The 12,085-nt window shown below is 37.2% G+C and overlaps 1 protein-coding gene across 1 annotated transcript; it reads left to right on the top strand.

The window, feature by feature from the left end:
- The first annotated feature begins 1,146 nt into the window (after window positions 1–1,146).
- si:dkey-150i13.2 (mitochondrial carnitine/acylcarnitine carrier protein) lies at window positions 1,147–11,990 on the top strand. Its single transcript, XM_036592191.1, has 9 exons — window positions 1,147–1,355; window positions 4,607–4,699; window positions 5,014–5,141; window positions 5,790–5,880; window positions 6,813–6,930; window positions 9,356–9,428; window positions 9,548–9,657; window positions 10,657–10,778; window positions 11,104–11,990. Exons 1-9 carry the CDS (start codon window positions 1,242–1,244, stop codon window positions 11,164–11,166), a joined length of 912 nt encoding a protein of 303 aa, XP_036448084.1. The 5' UTR covers window positions 1,147–1,241; the 3' UTR covers window positions 11,167–11,990.
- The last annotated feature ends 95 nt before the right edge of the window (window positions 11,991–12,085 follow it).

Below are 12,085 nucleotides of genomic sequence, written 5' to 3'. Positions count from 1 at the left end.
ATAACATTTTATTTATCATTTAGTTTGTGTTATTTTGTTATAGTTATTTTTTGTATTAAATTGATATTAAGAATGTCTTTGTATGGTTATTGTTGTTATAAAATATCTATCTATCTATCTATCTATCTATCTATCTATCTAGCTAGCTTGCATAGCTAGCTATCTTTTCTGAAAGCTTTCATTCTGAAACGAAGACTTTTTACATCCTATGCAAGATTTTGGATTCCTTGAAATAGTTGTGTTAGTGTTACGCCATATTTATAGTTTACATTCTTCTTCTTCTTATTATTATTATTATTATTATTATTATTATTATTACTGTTGTTGTTGTTGTTGTTGTAGTTGCTTGGTTTAGATGTATTATTACCATTATTATTATTATTATTATTATTAATAATAATAATATTAATAATAATAGTAGTAGTAGTAGTATTTCAGGCCTCTACTTTTTTCTTACTAATTACCTCTTGTTTTTATTTTTATTTTGAAATAGTGTCCTGCACTTGTTCAAGTTGTTATTTAAACACTATTATAAACTTTTTTATATATTATTTTGTAATCATTGTGATCAGATGTATCTTTTATCTATATACTTGTCTGAATAAAGAAAAAAAGCTTTGACTACATTTCCTGCTTGCTGTTCTCATAAGCGTTTGTTAGCTCTTGTCTTTTTCTCCCACCAGCCTTCATGCACGTGTCACGCTACAACCTGTCAGTCAGAATTCAGCACCGCGGACAGCGCGCACGTGTCACGATTAATTAACACACTTTAGTTGCATAGTTAATTTAAACATCCGGTCTCCGCCGCGCTGTGAATTAATAAAGCACTTAAATCAAAGCTGAATGGCGTTGCCGGTGGTAACACGTCCGTTCAACCCTAATTATATACATCAGCTTTGAAAAATCGTTCCTGAATATCTTCGCTCGCGCAGACCTGATGTTTGATTATCAAACCTGCAGCAGTTATGGGTCATTGCTGTTTGAGGTGCAGTTCATAGTCTGACCGATAGAGGGCGAGACGCCTCAAGGCATTAAATTCTTGGCACTGGATCTTCAGAGCTTACCAAGATGAGGTTAGAAGTCCGGCTGGAGCAGATTTACACAGAGAGGAAAAGAAGTCAGGCGCATTAAGGGCGTGTGTCAAGAGGAGGCGTGACTTTCAGTGCCTTTTGTGCAGAACTTCCCTTTAACGACAGGGGTAGTAAACAAGCGTTTCTCCGTCCTGTGGAGAAGAGCACGCGATGGGAGACGCAGCAGCGCTGGACAGACGGGTCTCTCCACTGAAGAACTTCGTGGCAGGTGGAGTTGGTGGAGCTTGCCTTCTGTTCGCTGGACACCCGCTCGATACAATCAAGGTGAAAGTTCTTTGTAAGAATGGCTTGCAAGTGAAGTTGTGGCTCCACTGGGAACTGATGGTTCCAGTTGGCTGTAAAGCTGACAGCTTATAAAGCTGGTAATTAGTGGTGATCCTGGACTGGTTTTACCTGGAAGTTCCAGGAACAGTCCAGTTGAATTAGTTTAAAACCACCAGGAGCTGTTAGACAGCCATTTCAGTACTTCCTTCAGAAACGATTGAAGGGGAGTTTCACCGAATTTTCAAAGTTTCTGCATAATTCAATTAATGAGATGTGGTGGTGATGGTAACCTGGAGTTGCCTATTCATCATTATTTATTTATTTGACAAAATCTCATCTCAAAACTTTCATAAACCCATGCTGCAGGCACCAATAACCATTTAATGTAATAACTTCCTGTGATGTAGCTTTTAGAGGCATTAAAGGAGAACTCCACCAAGTTTTCAGAATTTGTACATAATGAAATGTTTAAGATGTAAATAGAGTCACTCTATTTATATTTCACAGTGTGAAATTGTTCTAGAGGAATTTACTGAGTCAAAATTGTTCACAGTGGTGGTGACAGGAACCAAACATCTGAAATGTTTAATGCCCGTAAAAGCTTCCTCACTGAAAGTTGTTACACAAAATGATCAGGAATACACTGCATGATGCCTGAGACACTGTTTTATGATAGTTTTGCGGTAAAGTTTTGGCCTAAAATGTCTTGTGTATCCGTTCATTTTCATCAATTCATGGCAGAGCAGTACAGGCAGGGTGCTGAGAGGCCTCAAAGAAGGGATAGGGAGGCCACCAACAGAAATGGCTAGAAGACCATTGACATAAAATATGTTGATAACTTTGCACAGGCAAGTTGTAGGTTAGCTAAACTTGTAGGCTAAGTTATAGTCCTATGAGCAACTTACAGTAGCACCTACTAATAGTTCCAGTTTTACCTATAATGATCCCAACTGGAAATTAAAATAGTCCAGTGACAACCATTGGAAAATATTAAGTAGAGGTGGGCAAAATGGCAAAAATGTAACATTACGATACTTTAAGGCTTTTTATGATACATAGTGAGCATCATGATGTTTGCTTTTCTGAAGTTCATTTGGTTTAAATAGACTAAACCTCACTAAACTGAACACAGTGATTTTATGTTGATCAGTGTTTTACATACTGCACTGCACTGAGTCCAGTTAATCTGAGCCTCATTCTGCTCTCTTTGTAAGGAAACGTGTAGTTGGTCAGTGTTTCTGAAGTATTGACAAGATCTACAGTGTGCTCAGCACATTGTGATGTGACAAAGTTTATCATGATGGTGATAAATTTCATCACCTCGACCTTTAAGCAGCTTTTATTGATATGTTACTTGTATTCAAGTTTGACTCGACACAAGCCTGTTGATTATCTTCCCTCTTTCTTTCTTTCTTTCTTTCTTTCTTTTCCCTCTTTCTTGCTTACTTTCTTTTTTTCTGCTTATTTTATTTATTTTTTCATTCATTCTGCTTCTCCTCATTCATTCACTCATTCACTCATTCTTTCTTTTTTCTTTCTTTCTTTCTTTCTTTCTTTCTTTCTTTCTTTCTTTCTTTCTTTCACTCTGTGTTTCTTTCCTTTTGATGATTGCCTCCCTTCTTTTGTCTCTTTATTTTTTGGTCTTAATTATTGACCTTCTTTCTTTCATTCTTAATTTTTTTTTTCACTTTTTTTTCTTTTTAAATTTCCACCAGAACAAAAGGAAGACAAAAGTCTTAAAATATATTAATAAGCTTGGACAAGTTGTTTTCTCCTCCTGTAAAGATCAGCACAGTCTGTTCATGGAGGTTATGATGCTTCCACAGAATCACTGGCTTCTGTAGTCTGTGGTTTAAAATGGTTTCGTGGGGTAAAACATTGAGTCTGCAAATACACGTGTTTCATCCTTTCACTTGACCATAAGCTCTTGGGTGAAATCTTAATCCTCCATCAGGGTGTCCCAGGTAACCCTGAGATTAATTGAAGGAATAAACGTCTACAAAACACTGGCCTGCTGTCTACAGCAACCAAAACATGGTGCAAATAAATAAAATAACAACCAGAAAGTTTACTTGACTTGCACTGAAAATATGACTTACAAACTGAACTAAAGCAGTTAATCGTTCATCAGTATGACTCTATTTAATTGAATGGGAATGTGTGGCATCATTAAATTAAGCTCCTACAGTTATTTATGTATCAGAGGTAAGAGGCTCATCAGTGAGGTGCTCTTGGACTGGCTGCAGTGTTAGTTAGTTTTCATGCAGTGTTATAGAGAAAAACAATCTCGATCAAAGACGCATATTCTGTATTTCTCTTGATATTTGTGTGATTTTATGTACCAGTCATACTTGACTTGACATACTTGTAAGACAGTTATGATTGTTTTCCAAACCCATTTTGTCCAGAATTAAACAGGCTGTTTTTGTTACATCAGGCTGATATAAGTAAATGACCTCAGTTCTGATTGGCTGCTCTGTGTTGTGCCTCTTCTTAAAATAAGTACAGGCTGAAACATTCCTTATGACTTCATCATGAGCGGGCGGGGCTAAAGTGCTGTAGGATGATTAGGCAGAAACATATCAACGCTTTGGTTTTGTGACATCACAAACTCAATGAATTCAAAATGGCCCAGTTTTGTAGCTTCAGTACATGGATTGTATAGACTTTGAAACTTTAGCAATGTTTAATTCTGCATCAAATTCTGCATCAAACAAAACAAACGCAAGGAAATACAGTTTTCTATGAAATGGGCCCTTTAAGCTAATCTAACTAAAAGCAAACTCAACATGCAACATGCCAGTCCAGAGAGAGTCCAGGTCAAATTAGGTAAATGCTTAAGAGGCAAATTTTTTTATTAACTTGCCTCTTTTCTATTAACATCATGTGCCAGGCCACATTTACTATGCTGCATGCAGCCTGTGTTTTCTGTTCCAATAACCACTGAAATGCACACAAAACAAACTTTATTGGCATTTTTGTGCCTGTTGTAACTTTCTGGGACAACAATGTTGCTTTCTTGAAAGAAACACAGGCAGACAGATAATACACATGCAGTCCCCTCCCTGGAGGCCCTTTCCTTATCAGTCTAGCCACATTTATTCTGTGTTTGCGAGCTCATGCTTTATCTATGTTCATATTGATGCTTTGTGTGAAAATCCAGTGTGGTCAGTTTGCAGTTGCCCCTCACTTCTCTCACACAAACATACTTCAGAAGCAACATCTCTATGTGTGTTTTAATTTTCCCACAGGTTCGCCTTCAGACGCAGCCCAAAGCCTCCTGCAGCCAGTATGTGTTATACACCGGAACGTACGACTGCTTCCGCAAGACAGTGTCCAGAGAGGTCAGAGTTCACTACAGTGTGTTCTATGCTCTTTACAGTCAATCAGGGAATCTGTTGACAATGCTGACTGTGATAGTTGGCCTGACATTTTTCTTTCTTTCCTTCTGACTTTATTTATTTCTCTCCGATTGTCTTCATGTGTTCTTCATTTATGTATTTATTTTTTAATGTTACCCTTCCTTTTACATTCTTTCTTTCTTTTTCTTTCTTTCTTTCTTTCTTTCTTTCTTTCTTTCTTTCCACCACACCTTCTATTACTTCTCTTACCCCTCTTTAATCTGTTTCTCCTGTATCTCTGCACTCGTTTGTCTCAGGGAGTGCTGGGTCTGTATAAAGGAATGGGAGCTCCGATGGCTACAGTTGCTCCGATGATGGCCATCAGCTTCTTTGGTTTTGGGCTCGGGAAGCAGCTGCTGCAGAGTGACCCAGCCGCTCCACACACGTCAGTATTAAAGGGAAGCGGGGGCTTCAGAAGACTGACCCCTCCAAGACCCACTGTGTTAAACTCCTTCAACTCTACAGGACCTGCAAGAGGTCTGGATTTTGAGGCACACCTACCTTGTACCTACAATTATTGGTCATTGTTCCCCTAACCACCATGCAGATAGTATTTGGTCAGCAGTGACTCTATGGTGGTCTCTTTCCATTAGTAAACAGGGTAGAAGGGGCTGATCCTTTATGCAGCAACAGATGGACTACAGTCTGTAACTGCATAGGTACAAAGTTTACCAATAGGGCAGGCTTTTCTGATAAAATGACCAGTGAGTGTGGATACAGTGTAGGTGTTTCTAATAAACTGGCAATGCAGTGTTCAAACTTACATATTAGCTTCCTAGTGCTTACAAAATAATTCATAACACTTGCTGAACTAAAAATCCTAAGATGAGTAACTGAATGATGTAATAGTTAGCCCCTTAAAACCCTGGCTTTTTACATACTAAGGCTTATTATTCAGTAACTACAGGGACTTCATTGCAAACTGTCCATACAGCCCTCCTTTCCTATCATTGTGCTTCACTTTACACGCCCCTTTTTCCACTGCGTACTGCACAGCTCACACACTTCCCCTCTGTCTCCCTCTCTCTATCAGGCACTCTCAGATCTACCTGGCTGGGATGTTAGCGGGGGTCTTCACAACAGTGATTGTAGCTCCAGCAGAGAGAATCAAGTGTCTTCTTCAGGCAAGGAAACACTAAAGAGGGCCAAATCAACTCTGCTGGCCACTTCTGAGTCAATGCTGATGTTCTGTATCAGGGATGTCAGACTCAACCACTAAAAGGGCCATTTTAAAAAAGCTAAACAATTCTGTGGGCCAGAGATCGCCAGTGCTTTTATTTTATCTTTACATAATGTTTTTCTATTACCAGTGTGTTGAAGGACCAACTGGGTGAACTAGTTTGCTACAGCGCCACCCTGTGGCAGACCAGTGTCACAGCTCTAATTAATTAAGAATACCAAAGACAGACGCTCGCTGATTGTGGGTGAAGCAGCTAAACAATGAGCTTTTCTTGAATTTAAGTGTCTGGTTTTCCCTAACAGACAGCATAATGTCATAATAAGTTTATTTTCAGGAGAACCCCCCTACCCCAGGATTTTGATTTTGAGGCATTCAGGGGGTCCAAGATGTTGATTAGGAAGTCCGGGACCCCCCCAAGGACCCATAGAGTATAAAATGTGCCACAACTGTTTTTCCCCAAAATGGTACATTTAGCTAGAAAGCAGTAATTGTGCATTAAAATGTGTGTCCTCTGCAGTTATTATTTTTACTTATAAACATATGCAAGTTGATCAGTAGTGCACAAACTTTTGCAGACGACAGTATCAGATGTGAGTCGTGATTTACACCGTAGTGGAATACAAACAATTTAAACAGTACAACACACTGTATTTTTTAGATTTTTACATTTGAAAATAGCCAGAGAGTCTATTTTTGGTAAAAAAAAAATGGCTTTACAGTTTGATTTTAACATTTCAAAATTGATGCACCTTTGGATCAATGCATTTTTACACCCCTAGCATTGCTTATAGTGTTAATAATAATGCTCTTCTTTAGTGTACATGCTAATCTGTTTCTCTTTTTGCATGTACTCACTTCTCTGTGTTGCTGTTGTAGGTGCAGTCCACCACCGGCCAGCTAAAGTATGCCGGGCCTGTAAACTGCGCAGTGAGGCTGTACAGGGAACAGGGGATTCGTAGTGTTTATAAAGGGACTGTCCTCACTCTTATCAGAGGTGTGTATGTTCTGCAATCATTGAAAAACCAGATAAAAACAGGACTAGGTTCACATATATACATAATGAGTTTTATACAAACTAAAATGGTTTTTACTGATGGTTTTGTCCTGGTCAGAGTTCAGACTTAAACTTTGTTCTCACAATAAACAAAAAACAAGTTCCTCAGTATTTTTCAGCTGTTTGAAGCCATCAGTGCTGAGAGGAATAATATTGACTCTTCTTTCTGTAAATTGTTGTCTGCAAATTTACATGCAAATCAAAGGGACAAGCTATCACATATTATGTTACTTTATCTATTTGTTTATTGATTTGTTTTTAAGACCATTAAAAGCTGATTGTTTTGCCATTTTAGGCTTGGCCCATTTTTTGGCCCAGGAGTGTATATAAATTCACATAGGACATCATGTTTTACCTATATTACTGCATATAGGTAGTGGCATCAGTATAATACACATGGGATATATTATTATGTATTAACAAAGATAAATCTTAGTTTATTGAATTTCTAATTAAAATGGCTATAGATTTCTGTTCATTTTTCACATGAGGAGCAGAAAATTACACAAAAGCCTCAACAAGCCTCAACAAGTCTGCTCACAAAGTGAATTAAAGTGTTTCAGTTGCTTGTAACATGAAGTCTTTTTTTATAGAGCCATTTTTTACAATGTAGAGACTCCTTTATTAAATTTCAAGCTCACTGGTGCACTGTAAGCAAATTTTCCCAGTTCAGTAAAAACTCTAGGTACCTGACAGGTGATCCCACCAAAAATATCTGCAGCCACAGTTTCATGCCAGCAGTTTTACTCCAGCAGGTTTAAGCCAGTGGCATTCAGCGCATGCGCCGATGCTTGCATTGGTTTTTTTCCAGAGAACTTGAACATCAACCGGCTCTGGTTTTTCTTAGGAAGTTTTAGACTAATCAACATTTGAGTCATTTCATGTGGGTCCAATACATTTGTGATAGATTTGCGCTGGGCTAACGTTATATTTTAAGCTTTAGGCTAAAACAAACTTTGTTTTTTAACGTATCCCTGCTGAAAAAACATAGAAACCATTAAGTGTTTCTTTTGGTTTCTGGTGGTTTTTCAATGTGTTTTGTCTTATGGTATAACCGGTTATCAATGGTTGATTCATATATTGGCAGCGATATCGCTTCCTGAATGGCAATATGCATGGTGACTCATACAACCAGCACGAGCAGTCGCTGTTTACATCAGAGACATTGTTGTTATTTGAAGTTCAGCAAAACTTTCACATTCACTTTCAAAGCAACCAGGTTACTTAAAACACTGAATAATTTATTATAGCTGTGACTATTTTAGATTTATCTAGCATTTATTTTCTACCCCTGATGTTTGCTTAAGACATTTGCTTGGTTTTATGTACCAAAAATAGTGTTCATTCAATTTTACATGACCACTTTCCAGCCTCTCTTTATGCTTTAGGCTGTTTGTGGTACTGTGTGTTACTATGAGACTGATATATGTAAATGAGCTCTGTTCTGATTGGCTTCCTTGTACTGTGCCTCATTCAAAAAGCAGTTTAGGCTGAAACACTTTTTATAACTTTATTGTGAATGGGCTGAGCTAAGCTGCTGTAGGCTGAATAGGCAGGTATATATGTATATACATTTGCTTTGTGACGTCACAATTACAAAGAATTCAAAACTGACTGTTTGTGTAGCTTCCATATATGGACTGCATGGACTGTGGAGTGGGCGGCGCATTTAGAAACTTACATGCTACATGAAACTCTGTTATTTAAAAAAAAGTAGGTAAATTTGGTTGTACATGATATAAGCCCTTTAAGATCAGAAGAATAGTAGATAGTTACATACAGTTGTGTGCAAAAATTTGGGCACCCCTGATTACATGATATTTTGTTGACCTTCTAATTGAAAATAAGTCAACACACCCTCAACAGAGAACACACTTCTGCATGTTCTAACGCACCATTACTGTTTATTTGTTGAATTTAACAAATTGGAAAAAATAATACGACATAAAATGTAGCCAGTGCAAAAGTTGTGGTACATTTTATTAGTTTGTTTTATTATTTATTTTCCAATTTGTTAAACTTAGCAAATGTATAGAACTTTTGCCGTAAAATTAGCAGAAAAACATGCAATTTGTCACATACAAAGCATTCAAACTTTTGCATACGACTGTATGTATAATACACATTTGTATGACCCTGTGTCCTGAAGAAGGTGGCAAAACAAGTGTCCTCTGATCTATTCTGTACTCTGTGTCCTTTGATAATGAGGATAATGCACAGGACGTTTTGAAGTTCTACATTAGCCTGAATTCTCAATCTTCATTTGATCACTGCAATACATTGCACCAGAGCACTATTGACTGATTGTGTTGCTGTCTGAATGCAGTGATAAAGCACATTTGGCGTTGTTCTCTTATCTCTGTAGATGTGCCTTCCAGCGGTCTGTACTTTTTAACCTATGAGTACCTAAAAAGTGTCCTGACTCCTGAGGGTCAAAGGTAAGAGTCAACTCGTCTTTACCTCATGGTGAAATAAACATGTACGCCTAACCACCACTGAGTATTCTTTTCTTTTGGCTCTCCTCAATGCCCTCACCCACACATGCCCGCACATGCAGCGTTCACCAGCTCAGCACGCCAAGAATTCTTTTGGCTGGTGGCACTGCTGGTATTTTGAACTGGGTGATTGCTCTTCCTCCTGATGTTCTCAAGTCCAACTTTCAAACAGGTAAATTCAAAACATTTACTGATTTATTACATTACTACAGCAGAGGATTCCAGTTCCAATCCAGTCCTTACTTTTGCTCTATTCCACCTTTACCAGCATGGAGATGCATGCCCAATACCTACTCTGCGGGCAAGTTTGAAAGGGGAATTCCACTGATTTTTCTAAATTTCTGCACAGTTCAACTGCTGCGATGTAAACAAAGTCATTATAATTTCTGTTTAGTGGTGGCTATAGGGACCAGGGGTCACAACAACTCAAATATAGCCATTTTATTTATTATCCAAGTCCTAGGGGGGACTATTTTGCTTGATAATGCCCTGCATGTACCTCTCCAGTATGAAAAAATTACATTTTAGGCCAAAACTTTATCTCAAAACATAATTATCAAAAAGCAGTATCTTAGGCTTCAGGTAATAGAGCTTGTTAGCCAGCAGAAGTCTGACTTGATAAGTCACTGTGACTGACTTTGTTTACATCTTAACATTTTAATTATGCAAATATTTAGAAAAATGGGTGGAGTTCCCCTTTAATGAGTTAAAGGGGATGAAGTTTTTGAATGTAGCTTTGTATCTCTTAATACACTTGTCTAAGGTTTTCTGGGCAGTACTGAGATTATTAATGGACAATATAAATTAAACTTATTGCTAATATTCAATAATTCATCTGGTTCAGGTGTGTTTTGAGGTGGAAAAAACACTGGCTAGAAAACTCCAAAGGTGTACTTTGATGCAGCGGAGAAAAATAACTGACACATTTTATTAGCCATTTTCAGTGATGTTTTATTTTCACTCTTGTTAATGCTTTTGTAAGGTATATTACACATGGCCGTTAATGATCTTAGTACATCATGTACTGTTCCATAAAGCAATAGTGACTGTCCAACACTGCCCACTAGTGGTAAAACTATACTGTTACCTACACAAGCATGAGCAACAAATGGAAGTCCCTTGATGAAATCAAACCTCAGTAACAAGAGAAACATCTGTATTTCTCCTGCAGCTGCTGATGGACACTATAAAGGCTTAGCGGATGTTTTAAGAACACTGATACGGGAAGAAGGAGCCAAGGCTCTTTACAAAGGCTTAAGTGCAGTCATGCTACGGGCCTTTCCTGCTAATGCGGTAGGACAAACATCTCACCACACACACCCTTCATCTATGCCAACAGTTCCTAATATGTTCATGTAATATTAATGTAGTCAATTAATATTAATAGAGTTATTCTGTAGTAATTGAATATATTGTAGCTTTAGGCTTCAAAGTCATTTGTTATAGTTAGTTCTTCACATTCCACTTTTTAACTGAATAGGTACACTAACTGCAACAGATAACCAAGCTATTTTTTTCTCCTGTAAAATGGTGATGTGATCTCACAACAATAATGCTTTGTGGAGTTTGTTTGTTTTTTTCTTGTAGGCTCTTCCTCATGTTTTCCTTCTGTTTTCAGGCTTGTTTTCTAGGTTTTGAATTAGCTCTAAAGTGCTTGAACTGGCTGGCTCCAAACTGGTGACCACTATGCTTGTGGTGACTCTGCTGCTGATCAGATTTGGCACAGGAGGGAGTTTTATATGATCCAAAGATGGAATTCTAAGTGACCTCTCCACTCAAATCCACCATCTGTGGCTCTCGACAACCTTTTAAAACCTCAATTTGTTACAAAAAGAATGTGTGGCTAATTCCACCCAAAAAATGAGTAACTATCAGGCAGCTTAATAGCGGTATTGCTAGTAGCTGGAACTGCTAGCTTAATATTCATTATTTTGAGTGAAATCATTTTTATGATATAAGCAGTATATCATGTCTTCAAATTACTTGATATGTTTACTTTTTTATGGAATTATACACATATTGTAAATAATTGTGCAGTTGGCCACATCTGTTATAACAATAACACAATTTGTATAATTCATATTTATAATTATGTGAAAATAGTGAAATAATCTTCTATGACATGGGCAATAGATCATATCTTCTAGTTAATTGATATAGAATTTATTTAGAATATTTAGATAAATTGAAGACAAATTACTTACCAGAATAAATACCATAACACAAACCTGCACTCTGAAATCATGTTTTCTTGTGGAGTTAGCAATTTATGTGTTCACAATTTGACCGTCATACACTTGTGTAAAATAATTATAAATAGCTATGTTGTGTTGTTGTTGTGTTCCTAATGTTGTATGTGTTCAGTATTAGTAACTATGTTCAATTTGAAGTATAGGAATTCTAAATTATTTACAGTGGGGTGGAAAGACGATTATTTCTAATGTGTATCTTTTTAAAAACATACATTGATGGATTTTTTTAAATAAAAAATGTAATTTTAATGTTGATCTGAGGTTTTCTTGTTTCTCTTTCATTAGTAGAGCTAGAATATTTTTTTAAAGTAAGAGAACATCCTAAGAAGGGGAATGTTGGTGAATGTC

The sequence above is a fragment of the Colossoma macropomum genome, unplaced genomic scaffold (assembly GCF_904425465.1).
Source record: "Colossoma macropomum unplaced genomic scaffold, Colossoma_macropomum, whole genome shotgun sequence".
Lineage (NCBI taxonomy): Eukaryota > Metazoa > Chordata > Actinopteri > Characiformes > Serrasalmidae > Colossoma > Colossoma macropomum.
This window is presented reverse-complemented; position numbering and strand designations above follow the sequence as displayed.